This window comes from Colias philodice, chromosome 13, assembly GCF_061535455.1.
Source record: "Colias philodice isolate Cphi_HAF_F1 chromosome 13, ilColPhil1 Martin Lab GWU primary, whole genome shotgun sequence".
Classification (NCBI taxonomy): Eukaryota; Metazoa; Arthropoda; class Insecta; order Lepidoptera; family Pieridae; genus Colias; species Colias philodice.
In genome coordinates this window covers 8057588-8071794 of record NC_143098.1, presented here as the reverse complement: position 1 = coordinate 8071794, position 14207 = coordinate 8057588, and the positions used below count along the sequence as shown (strand labels likewise).

Genomic DNA, 14207 nt, shown 5'->3' with positions numbered 1-14207 from the left:
TTTCATAAACATCACGCGACATTGTCATGTGACAACTTTGTGATATGACATTCAAATTTGTTTTTATTTTCATAAATTGTACAAACCTTCGTAGCACTGCAACTGTAGACTATGAACCTGCAAATAAACGTGAAACTATAGGTAATATAAGTATGGAATATTGAACAAATCTATACATATAATAAATCTGTAGAAGGGTCAATTCTGTACATTGAAAATATTGAAAAAATAAATAGCAGGGGGTGTTACTGGATCGATACCAAACCCAAATATGTGATTAAAAAAATTTTTGTCTGTCTGTCTGTCTGTCTGTCTGTCTGTCTGTCTGTATGTGAAGACATCACGTGAAAACTAACGGTTCGATTTCGATGAAACTTGGTATAATTATACCTTATTATCCTGGGCGTAAAATAGGATACTTTTTATCCTGGAAAAATACGTAGAAAAAAAATAATCTTAATTTTTCAGTTTTATCCATAGACGTTGTTCTGTAGAACCGCGAACACACGTTGGGTATTATAATAGGCCTAGCCGTATTTGGGTCCAATAGATATTTATAAGATGTTATTGTCAGAGTTACTCAAAATGGAGAAATAAATCATCCACGCGAAGACCCACATCCGCGCGGACGGAGTCGCGGGCGGAAGCTAGTAACACAATAAATAAACAATTATTAAATAGTACCTAATAAACAAATACTAACACAACAAATCAGCAAGGATCAAGATTCCCACAGCAATCAAGGCAAGAAAGATAAAACAGCACAGACACTTGCAGATGACTTCACAGCAGCAATGGCAGCAGCAACACGGGTTCGGTATTGGGAAACAACAACCGCTTCCACCACCGCCAATTATGATGTTACGAAAACTAAATGAAAGAATACAAAATTAATAGTTTAAAATCAGTGAAATTATGCTTGCAATCTTAGGCATAATATCCTACGAATAAATGCGAAATTTTGTATGAATGTGTCTTTACCCTTTCAACCGAAAGCCACTGGACGGATTTTGATACTTAGCAGTGATGTAGTATTTATTAAACTCCTATAAATTATCTCACCTATCTACTAAGTCGGTTTGTCACAAAAAAATTACACCATACCGACTGTAAGTCTGATAATAGGTATATCATCAAGTTCATTCGTAATGGCACTGTAAACTTTATGCTGTAGCCTGTATGCATTGTATAAGTTTTGTTGAAGTTAAATTACGTATTATACAACTTATGTTTCATATTGTCTGACGTTTTATATTATTCCAAAACTATGCTTAATATTATTACCTAGGGAAAACAAAATAAACAAAAACTTTATAACGAGTCAAAGCAAAATTGGAATAAATCGAGTGTACTTATGTATTTGGAGGCAACTGTTCACCTAGCGAAAGCAAAATAAAACTCGACCCAAACAAACAAGATAAATTGCTCACGATCAGGTTTACGATTTGAAGTTGTTATCTATCAATATCTACATCACAACTTTGTAATAAAATACTTTTCAGTTATATATGATACCCTAATGTATGTAGATGATTATAGATATGGATATTGCTTTTATTCCTTGCTCTTTGTATTTCCGCTTTTAGTCCTGGAAACAGGTCAGAGTATTCTAATAGGTATTCTTCAGTACTGGTTATATTAAAATTATGCACGTATTGTCACAATATTGTTATGGAATAAAAAAGAATCCAACACCTACGTGTTTTTGTTGAGAGATTATAGCTACCTAAATGTGCATCTCTTATGATCTCTACCACAATCTCTACCATCTGAAAACGCTTTATCTTGTATTATAACCTTTATGAACTCAACTGTATGAACGATAGGTAGGTAATAAACCTTTTTTTCACCATATAATACGTTGTTTCACAATGATCAAGAATATATATTAACTATTTTAAAGATATTATGCTACTTTTTAGCTATCTACTTACCACATTATTTTACATTATTCTAAAAGCAACTGCCTGTAGCATTACAACTACGGCAGGATCCATTGGGGTCATCTATCTGCAATACTTCTATTGGTTTTATTTTATTGACCGTTAATTAACCACATTAGTCATGGAATATATTATAAATTAATGGGTAATAATAATTTAGTAAACTTTTCAATCATGATAATTTGACTGACGTCATAATCGTATGCCATTGTCAAATATTCACAGAATAATAAATAAATAAAACTGAAACTTGCCCTGAAATCCCTACAGATTATTACAACCACACTGTTCTGTCTGTGATTACAACTATTCTGAAATCCTGAATCCTGATAATACAAAGAGTATTACTTACTACGCCAAACAAAATAAAACAATGAAAAGCGAACAAAATATATTCAAAAATATTCTTAAATATATAGTAAAATTATTTCTAAAAGTACAATCATCTAAACGCATTATTCGAACCCATTAAGAAACAACTATTTGAAGTGAATAATTTCTATTTTCAGCTCTCCACTTCGACAATAGAGATATTAAATCCAAACCACTTATAGGAATAAGTAGTTTCGAGTTTTCATTTTCATTTAATTCAATTGTGTTACTTAGATTATTACGTTTTACATTTTCTTTCAATATTTCATTTACAATTACGTCATACACCTTTGAAGGACTTGTTTTTTCATTTAGTGATGCTGAAGTAGTATCATTATTTTCATAGGCTTGAGTAGTTATTGTGGAATTAGAATTTATTTCTGTTGTTTGTATTTCCTCAGCATCTTCCGAAACATAATCATAAGAATCATCACGTTCTGATCGTCGCCAGTGTGGAGTTGGGTGATAGCGATACCATTTGTAGCGTGCTGGCACTGAAAATTAAAATATATTTAATAAAAAAGCGTGTGTGCCGAGCACATGTGTCAGAAGTGAAACTTCATTGGCAAGATTCAAAGATACTAAATTCGACGCCTTACTCCATGACGTGACCTTGAAATTTTACTATCAACGCGTCTAAAGAAGTTTCACTTCAAAAATGTTTCAACTTTCTCATCCCTGCTAAAATTATAATTCACTTAAAATTCTCAATTCCACACATTTTAACAATGAATTAGTATTTTTCCACATAAACAGTTCAATGAACTCGAATAAATTCAATAATTCCACAGAAAATAGCTTTCAATTTCAATCTAAATTCATTGAGCTCGAGCTGAGAACATAAATTTTAAAGTAGGAGACATTAAACGCGTCTTTAGTGAAATCCTAAGCTTAAAGCTTCGTTTAATAAGAAAAGGGAAAAACAATGCAAAAATTACCGTATCTGTGCCTTGTTTTAAAATCTACGTAGCAATAATTATATCCGATACCAATCCCCATACATAGCGTTAATGTTATTGTTACAATGATGCAAGATACCAACGCGGCGCATGAGAAACAAATTGATATCCTGAAAAGCAAGTAAGTATTGTATATAATTTATTGTTGATAGACATTATTACAATTTCCTGTGAAGATTTTAGAGATTATAGTAAATAAACTTTTGTTCTCTTAAATAATCGGTAAACACTTCATATTATACAACAAGGCAGTTTAAAAAATAAAGCCCTTAATTTTATATGAAATGAAATAAAAATTCATTTGTCAGAAATATGATATTATAGCAATATAGGAACTAAAAAAACATAATACTTGGGAAATTAAACCAGCTAACAGCCAATTAAAGTTCCAAAATCTACGTGGGTACTACATCTGTAAACTTAGGCCAACCAGGGAAGCAATAAATTATGACGGTTTCCCCCGTGGACGAACCCGCATACAAAATCAAATATTTCTATAGCTGTTAGTCTCATTTATAACCTATATTCCTTTATAGTTAAACTAAATCCATCTTATAGTTTTTCCGTGAAATAGAATCATCCATACATCCATCCATCCATACTTATAAACTTTCACGTTTAAGATAACGAAAATAAGAATTTTATCTCAGTAATCATTAAATTTAGATACTTACTTCTCGGATACTTGCAGCACATGAGAGATAACGCTGACTATACAACCCATTAAATAAGAATCGTATCTTTCTTCAGAATATAAAAAAATATCAAAGAGACAATAATGTAATGAATTTGTCGTAATGACATAATTACCATAATAATTATTATCGTGTCATAAAGATTTTGGAAAGTGGTAAGGCCGTGGTAAGGATATGTTTATGGTCGTTTATGTATGTTTTGTCTATATCACAGAATACTTACATAATAGTAGCTAACCACATCTATATATTGAAAAAGTCAACTAATTTTTTATGAATGTGATTCCAACGAACTTTATCTAAAGTAATATTACAAAGCTCTAACATGGCTCTAACGTTTGAGAGCATGTTGGAGGTAAGCTTTCGAACTACTGAATTATGAAAGTACCAAAAGTGTTGTTCTCTAAAAAATATAAAATTTTGTTTGCTATTGATACTTACCTTTGTTTGTTAAACTTCGATAGTAGAGAAACATTTCATTTCTCATTACGAAAAAAAAGCCAAAAAAACAAAAACAAACTTTAATAAAATAAAAATATAAAAGTAAAAGACTTCTCTCTAAACAAAAAAATTGTAAAAATCGTTGTTAATTATACATTTATAAAGCTTGTATTCGGTATAAACCCCGAGCGCTGCAAATTGTTCCCAACGTTCACTTCCTTAAAAGAAAATACGATTTCACAATAGCTCCTTGAAACTCAACTTGGACATTTCATCTTCAATAATAAAGCGAATATTCCGTAATTATAACGTTAATTGTAACGTTATATTCTTCTTGGACGCTTTAATCCTCTGTATAAGAAGCGGGAAGTCGATGTTACTCTTTAAGGGGATGCTCATCGTTGGTTGTAGGTACATACGTCCTATTGCTTTTGACACATTGGCGTTATTTGTATTACGTTGTGTTACTTCTACTATAGAATTAACATCTATTGTAGTGGCCGAATTAATTTCTGAAAATAATTATAAATAATTTAGTAATTTTGTTCATTAGGACATGAAAAGTGAAGTCCTGTGTCCCCAAGTGAGGGTAAAGGGCAGATGCATTATGCATACATCTGTGTAACTGATAGATTTTCTTTTGGAACAAGTAGGTTTTTTTTCATGTCCACCAGGAATCGAACCCAGGGCCCTTCGGTTAGCTACGCTCACGCGTCAACCACTGTACCAGGGAAGCAGTCATTAGGACATACCTACTGGATAAATTTTAAGGCTAACAATTAGATTTAATGTGTTATTTTTAGAAAAGAGAAAAATAATCTCTTTAAATATTCTAATTAGATGGACATAAGTAAGCTCTTCTTCTTGTGTTTACTTTAACTCAACAATTTATAAGATAGCAAATACATACCATCTTCAACTCGTCTGCCAGAAGTGTAGTCAACGTAACAATAATTGTAACCAAGGCCAATTCCAATGCTCAACATAAATATTAAGGTTGAAACGAGGCAGGACACAACAGCTACCGCGGCGCAACATGCTGTGAGTCTGAAAAATAAATAAATTAAATATTAGGTATTTAAATAACTTTACCTGGATATGCTGTTTAGAAATATTTTTATGATACTACTAGCTTTCCGACCGCAGCTTCGCCCGCTTTATCTTAAAATATATAATATGCAAAATCTCTATTTATTCATGATACAACGATATTAAAAATACATTATGAAATAAAATGAAAAAATTAATACAATTTTATTGTCTTTTCCTTAGCATTGATTCAAAACAATCCCAGTTTCTGGAACTCATTACTGTCCAAATTAATCCTCGGAGTTTTTAAGTAATAAAGGCGTTTATCAACGGCTCATTTCATTTATAATGTTGAATTCTTTAGATACAAGTTTTGGAATATTAAATATTAAATCCCGCCATAGTTTCGTTATAAACGAAAACCAAGGTACCTATTTAATGTTTATAGTTTGGTTGTTATCTCCCTTAAAACCGCATGGGCAAAATAATATCGATCAAAGTTTAATTTCGAAGAATTCAATGTATCACTATTTGCCGTCATTATTATGTGAGTAAGATTTCATGCGAAAGATATTTTTTATGTAAGGTTTTCTTGGGCATATCTCTAAGAAATGGGTTTTGGGTTTAATATAAAATATAAGAGTTTCTGGATAAAAATATTAAACTTACTTTTCGAAAATATACGTTAAATTTCCTAAACAATTTAATATTGCAGAACAGTGGCACATTATTTACTTTGAGTAAAATAATAAAAGATATATTGTAAAATATAAAAATAATATAAAAAATAAACAATGTAAATATGTATATTATGTCAGAAAACTAGCCATAAATACGAGATCATAGCCAAAAGAAAGAAAAGCGTGATCTTTGCAACGTTGTTTGAAACCACATTGAAACACACATTTAAAAGTATTGACCATTTTATAAAGTACATACATTTTAATAATGCATCTGATTTGTTCCCAAATAAATAAAGAGTGATTAAAAATACAATTAAATTTAGAAAAGTATCAGACAGTACTTATAATATGACTGACCTTAGTAAGTTCTGTGTTATCAAGCGATTGGTTTGATCTGTCATGTCAGCTATTTTTTGATATTCTTTATTTATTAACAAAGATAATATGACCAATTATACAATTTTAAAGTCTGAAAATTTACCGGAGTCTCTAAAGAAGTAAGTTATTTTTATCTAAACGTTCTATGAGTTTTATCAATCAACCGAATGCATAAAATATGTACCTACCAGAGGGAATTTTTATATTCAAATGGAATGGAAAGCTACTACAACCACTTTAAAACACTAAAGCTAAAAGCTTTCATTATCATATTATCATATTCAAATTTGAATAATATCTTTATCGCCAACTGAAACAACGACAACAAAAATGTTCATAATTTTAATGAATAGAAAGACGACCTTTTCCCGAGAAGTTTTAGTAATAAACTGCAAAGCTCAGCTCAGAAGTCAGAACAATAATTAACACGCCATTATCATCACAAGACCACATTGTAATCGTGATGTGAAAAGGAAGAGCCGACTGCATTTTACTCCTTATGTATTCCAGGGATTACCTATCACCACTAACATCTGGTTTTAGCAAATAGGGAATACAGTTTGTAAGAGTAATAAAGCACCTTATCCTGTCAATTATTGAATGGTGCCCCTAAGTGCTTATAATCTTTCAGTAAAACCATATAAAACTCTCTTTTATCTATGATTACAGTAAACCAAAATGGCTGGTATGTGTCGTTTGCACTGCAGCTCTCATTGTGATGATAATGTCGGCTATAGCTGTAGGCGTGTTCATTGGATATACTTACTGCTATGTGGAACACAAGAGTGGACTTAGAACAGGTTTATATTTGACTTTTAATAACTATTTGAGAGATGTTTTCACCGAAAAAGTAACAATTATCTACGTACGTGTGTACACATACTTTTATAATCAACGCTTACTGTTGTACATTAGGTATAGTAGCTGATGTTACTATCTGCTCTATGATGTCTATCGTATCTAGTCGCTTAAAAAGACGTAGATGCACATAAAGAAATAGAAACATACGTGAAGTGAAGTGCCAATGAAAGTATGAACACTTCAGGCGAAACAAAATAACATGAATCTACGTCCTTGTTTGTCATTCTAGGTTTTATAACTCGCAGATTCCATTAAAACATTCATTTAATACAATCAGGAAAATCGAGGGTTGCTAATATTAGTCATATAACGAATGATCTATATTTATCGCTATAAATGGAAATAAATTCCGTTCCGATCATCACTAAGTAATGCCATAAAATTTGTATCCAGCCCTCAAATCCAATTGAGTCCAATTTGATCGGAAAAGACATTTTCCCAGGCCCCTGAGTTAGATGAAATGTCGCTGATGCAAAAACCGAATTAAAATAAAGCGCAAATGTTAAAACTTAAACTACAAATGTTATTAAATATTTAATTAATAAATACATCCCTTGTAACTTAACTGTACCTACGCCTACACTGACCCTTTTAATTACTTCGAAACCTCATTTCATAGTTAAATAGAGAAATCATTAATAATTAAATATACATTTTAAATTATAACAGGAATAAAATATACATCCAGGAATGAAGTAAAAATATTTTATTATAATTATGACCATGTTTATTACAAAGACCGTGGCTTTGTAAGGTTCAGTCATTTAATTAGTATTATAGTAGTTAAAGCTCTTTGGTCATATTTAAATGTAATACTCTTTATCCTTACGAGCCAGCTTAGTGGAATACTATTTTAATTCCAAGTTATTTCTGAAATAACTAAATTGTGGAAAGGAAATATAAAATAATACTCTCGTATTCTGTATTCTGTACAATGCTGATCCTATCGTATTCATTTGAAGTAGGCATATCAAAAAGCGCTCTTATTCGAGATAATTGTCAATCGAACCAATAAACAAAAAAAAATGTATGCGTGTACTAGAGTACACACGTAAGAAGTGAAACTTCTTTATGACCTTAAAAATGTCACGAGTATGGCGTAACGCAAAAATGTCACGCGTACGGCGTAACGCAAAAATGTCACGCGTACGGCGTAACGCAAAAATGTCACGCGTACGGCGTAACGCAAAAATGTCACGCATACGGCGTAACGCAAAAATGTTACACTATATTTTTGTCCAACCCCGTTAAAGAAGTTTCACTTCAATAAACGCGTGCGTCACGTCAAGGAAAAGGTGGATTAAAAGAGAATAGACCAAATTGTTTGGACCTTGGTCTGCGGACTGAATACTAAACTCATATGTACCTAAGCATAATTATACTAAACAGAACTCAAACTGAAGATGTGCTTTTGTTGGGCAAGTAACGATAATACTGTAAAATATTAGTAAACAGTGAGTACAACTTACATCATCGTAAATTCAAGTCCAAACAGTATCGATGGCCGTTTTTTACACATCGTTATAAATATTTAATAAAAAAAAATTAAGATTCGTTAAATAATACAAATAAACATTCGTTCCTTGCATTTAATTACCATGGGAGTCGGGAGTAACACAATCGCAAACATATTAATCTGATTACAACATACGTTAGCGATTCATGCTATGTCAATCAACTTCTGGACCATTAACAATAATTTAGTTCTCATCCAGGGTTCAGAGTTCGAACCGAAACTATGCCGTTAAATATATCGGTCAGCTTTGTTCATTATAGACTTGATTACTGCGTTCAGAATAGTTTAATTAACGACAAATTGAATATTGATTACTATTCGTTTAAATTCCCTTTTCTTCCCGGATAATGTGTTCAATTTTCATAATTAATTACACAGTTTTATATTATTTTATATTATAATAAATATTTACTTTTACTCTTTTAATATACTTTACCATAATGATAAATGGAAGTTGTTCTAAGTATAATAATTATAGTTTTTCTATAGATCTTACATAACATGTATTTTGTTCATTATAATTTAGTTGCATTGCTTTGCACCGAGATGATCCTTGGTCTGCTTTTATTCCAAATATGTATAAACATAATTCTAATATGTTTTTAAACGTGCCTTGTTGCAACATCTACTTTAATCTCTAATTGGTCGTTTTTCAGGGCTCAAACCTCTGGTAATTTGCTAAATAATTTAAATTCGTTTGATAAATCCTTGGAAGGATTCCATCGCAATATTAAAAACAATTCAAAGAATATATTTTTTCATTAACTACTTCTAATATTATGTGCCGCGGTGTTCGATAAAAGTTGTGAAAATTAAAATTCTTAGTAGTTGTAGCTTCTTTACAACTAAATAGCGATTGGTTAATATTTAACGTAACAATAATTTGATATGTTTTCAGGAAACATCTCACATTCAGCAGCTATTCAAATATTCCATGAAGATACCCCTGAAGAAGTTTATAAAAGAACAATAAATGGTGCTTCGAAATTATTTATATCAAAAATTATGAAACTTGGCCACACGTTATGGGAAGACGACTCTAAATACCAACAGGTTACCCACCAAGCGAAAACAATTGAAATATAAACACGAAAATAAATAGTCTTGATCGTATGCAACCTATCGTACTCTGAAAATAATTTTAATAAAACGTAATTGCTGTAAAAGTATGTATATCGGTGTTTGAATATTGACCACTTGTTTATCACCTTAATCTTAATATGTTTGTCTTAATATGTAGTGTCACAATGTTTGTGCTCAATGGACTCCTAAACCACTTATCCGATTATAATAAAATTCGCACACCATGTGCAGTTCGATCCAACTTGAGAGATAGGATAGTTTAAACATGTAGGTACCACGGGCGAAATCCGACATAACCTACGGCTCTTTCCCCGGAGGCCGTGGGTATGTATGCAAGATTTCCCCACTTAAAAAAAAAAGGTACCACGGGCGAAGCCAGGGCGGACCGCTCGTTGTTATAAATAATATTCATGATACAATGATTCCCTATATATAGATCATAAGTTTTTCTTGGTTCATAGATTGTTTCTTTTGCAAGTTTTGCATATATTTCCAACAAAGTGTTGCCCCCGGCTCTAACCTTTATGAAACTATTTCCTCATATTACCATAATATATTACTGTTTGTCTTATAGCTTACCTTTGTTAAGCTTTTTAAAAAATATGAAGGATATCTAATGATGCTGCGTTGAAACAAAAACCCTTTAATTTTATTATTCATTTTTTTTCCTCCATTTGGTTGACAATATGTTTTTCAATAAAAAATAAAAATACAACAACGGAAACTAACAGGAAAGATTATTTAGTGTCCAATTATCAATATATTTGTAATCTAATTCAGAATAATATCAGTTGTATAAAATAATGTAATGTTAAAACCCACACACGTGTTTTCCACTGAACAATCATTATATGTAATTTGGATTTACCAATGTCTAAAGCTAAACTATGTACATATAACGTAGGTATATCAACATGTGTGGGAGATTCTAAATAAAGGGGACTGTGTCTTTCCTTATAACTGAATTTTCATATTGTGATATAATTTACTTCTGTGTGTTTAAAAAATATATATTTATTCAAAACATCTTTTAATGATGAGGAAGGTCAAATACCTTGCCTATAAACATAAAACTAAACCGCCTTTAAGCTATCAGAACGAGACCAAATTTAAATGGTACTAAATGGAAGCCATCAGTTTTCAAATGACACGCAGGTAGGTACACGCAGTCAAAAGTTCTGAAACAAGAGACAAAAAACCCAAAATAAACCCTTGAATTAAGAACCGCCTCCATATTAAGTCGCTTTTAAAGTTTTAAATAAATATTAGCACTGTCGTCTGTCAGACATAGCATAAACTGAAACACATGTAAGGGCGTATTCAGAAAGAAAGCTTGAAACTTATAAGCGCTTATAAGCGCTTATCGGCGCTTATAAGCGCTGGTAACCCGCGTAGGAAAATATATGAACATGCGCTTATAAGCGCTGATCGGCGCCGACAAGTTCCAACAAGTTTCAACAAACTTGTCGGCGCCGATCAGCGCTTATAAGCGCATGTTCATATATTTTCCTGCGCGGGTTACCAGCGCTTATAAGCGCCGATAAGCGCTTATAAGCGCCGATAAGCGCTTATAAGCGCCGATAAGCGCTTATAAGCGCTTATAAGTTTCAAGCTTTCTTTCTGAATACGCCCTAAGATACATAATGGTTAATTATAGCACTACATAAACAATTTAACCAGAGACCAAAGAGTGATGGGGAAACAGTTTCGGGAAACCCTTTGAGCGTGTTAAAATTGAAGCCCCGCACATCAATTGCAAACGTCCATTTCGCAACTTTTTAAAAAACGTTGATTACTTTCGTGACACTACACGACATAATTTAGGCTGGAATGTTCTAGGCCAAATGTGGTTATTGAAATTACTATTCTAGTACTATTGAAGCTTGTAGTGGGTCATCACTGGGCAATAGAGACAGAATAAGGACAGAATAGAATTTGGAATAACCTTATCACATGTATAGTAGTAATGAAGACTTCCAAATATGCTTCAATTGTTTTTTATAAGACTCTGTTTATGCTGAATTGATACGATGGATATGATTATTGATTGTGTAAATCTGCAAATGATGAAAGCGAATATTGTTGTTTGAAATAAAAATATTTTTTAATTATAACAAAGAAAAACTATACTTTGAATAGATTGTGTACGTATTTAAAAGAAAACATTTTGGCTGATCGGAATGAATTGTAACTAAGTGATAAAGACGGTAAATGAATTTGTTGGTAAAAAATTGGTCTTTCAAGATTGTATCATTTAAAAATATACTTTTTATTATTCCTTGCTGAAAGAAGGTAACCTTTATAAGTACCGCAAAATTCAATAAGTGACCTCACTGTATTTGTGATAAAATTAACAAATTTGTTGCGATAGGTGTTTTGAAAGAATGCTTGTGCAGTTTAGGGTTTTTTTTATAAACCTAAAGAATTTAGATTGTAGTATATAATATTATAAAGTAGACTTTTATGCGTGGGAAGGCATCCTCCTAAATGGACAGATGATCTAATTGAAATAGCAGGAAACAGTCCGATTAATTTCAGGAATTAGCAATGGAAACAAGTATTGTATCATGTTTCAATTATTAAAAACTGAAGAGTTACTGAATCATGGCAAAACTGCACCATGATCATCTATATTTACAAAGTGACTGTTGACATCTACAAGAAAGTCATTGTCCACCACTTTCGGTAGGTACACAAATCATCCTGCTAATACAGGCAATCCATTTTTCACTTATTTCTTTATGTTAAAAATAATCCTACATGTTATCTTTACCATAAATTTACAAGAAATCCATAAAAAGTCAGCGCATGTTGCATTGTGAAGAAATTATGCTACAGTTATTAAATAATATATATAAAGTGTACTCTACCAATATAATACCTCTATATAAGAATATAACCCAGATTATAATATCACAAATAAATAATAAAGGTAAATACATATATCACGAGGAACTGCTTGTAAAGATGATATAAGATGCGTGATAAAATTATTGAGCTAAAGCCTGCCAAATATTTAAGCAACACGTTTTGAACAGGTTTTAAAATGAAGTACGGGTTATCTTGACTTACTTTTTGTTACATCATAAAAACGTTTCACGACTCGTCCTGACAATGTAGGTTTAAAAATATTATCTTGATAACAGCATTACTATTAATTTAAACAGATTTAAATGGAATAGTGTCGCTAGTTATTTAATCACTGTTTGGATCATTTTCTTTGAAGTATGCTTATAGAAGGCTTATAGTATCCAGATAATATCATTTAAGCCGTCAACTTCACTGTTGAAGACAATCAGTTTCAACGACTCTGCAAATGAGTTCAAAATTCTTCGTCTAGATTAATTGCCGACTCTTGCAGTAAATAACATTTTGTCTTGTAAACTTCGTACATTTCAAAAGGATTAAGATTGAATCCCAGACATACAATGTGTTTAATTAATGTTACAGTCAGCGTAGAATCTGCAGGAACCAAGTCGCTACCTATAGATTCTATCTCTTTGATTTATTTAGCTCGCAGCTTCGCTCACGTGAAGGATCAAAAGCAACCTATACTACTTTCATACTGCTGACATACTGCATACCTACCATAGTAATATAAAGGGAGCATAATATAGCATAAGAACACTAAAATGCATGTATAAAAGTTTTAAGGACATTCATAAAATTTGGATGGATGGAAGAATGGATAGTAAACTCAACAACACTTGACTGTGTGAATATCAATAGTGAAGCTCATACCGAGGGTTCTCATTCTGCTATTTACGATATTTTGATTGAAGTTTTGATATTTGAAAACACTATTTATAATGTAAAGAGCAAAAAATATGTAGGTACCTACTCCATGTCATGAGTTCATATTTCAAGGTCGATGTCGGTGCAATATTTATTTTTAATATTTTTAAGAATATATATTCAAGCGTACATTATGGCGTTATTATACGTAAAAATGAAACAACCACCATCGCGAAAATATTTATAGCTTTTATCTAATTAAAAAAATATTTTAACATTATCACAATATGCAAAAAAAATCTTAGTGCAAAAACGAATCAGCCGTACAATAAACACTGCAATTTAATCGAGTATAATATAATAGCGTGAAATTAAAAACATAATAGTTACTTACACAAATACGCGACCGCAGGTAAATGTCGTTACCACAGTACTCGGGAACGGGTCCATCGATCCAGATTCCTCTCCCGTAACCCGTCGAGAACCCTAATAGGATGAAGAATATAAAAAAT

General features: G+C 31.7%; 3 protein-coding genes across 3 annotated transcripts; 1 reads left to right on the top strand and 2 right to left on the bottom strand.

The window, feature by feature from the left end:
- Positions 1-2411: 2411 nt before the first annotated feature.
- LOC149483527 (uncharacterized) lies at positions 2412-3998 on the bottom strand. Its single transcript, XM_089702622.1, has 3 exons — positions 3949-3998; positions 3254-3384; positions 2412-2809 (listed from the first exon to the last, which is right to left on the bottom strand). The coding sequence occupies exons 1-3, from the start codon at positions 3996-3998 to the stop codon at positions 2412-2414; spliced, it is 579 nt and encodes a 192-aa protein (XP_089558748.1).
- Positions 3999-4525: 527 nt separating this feature from the next.
- LOC149483525 (uncharacterized) lies at positions 4526-14145 on the bottom strand. Its single transcript, XM_089702623.1, has 3 exons — positions 14090-14145; positions 5321-5457; positions 4526-4922 (listed from the first exon to the last, which is right to left on the bottom strand). The coding sequence occupies exons 1-3, from the start codon at positions 14143-14145 to the stop codon at positions 4714-4716; spliced, it is 402 nt and encodes a 133-aa protein (XP_089558749.1). The 3' UTR covers positions 4526-4713.
- LOC149483526 (uncharacterized) lies at positions 6567-9965 on the top strand. Its single transcript, XM_089702343.1, has 3 exons — positions 6567-6619; positions 7170-7300; positions 9776-9965. The coding sequence occupies exons 1-3, from the start codon at positions 6567-6569 to the stop codon at positions 9961-9963; spliced, it is 372 nt and encodes a 123-aa protein (XP_089558469.1). The 3' UTR covers positions 9964-9965.
- Positions 14146-14207: the final 62 nt, after the last annotated feature.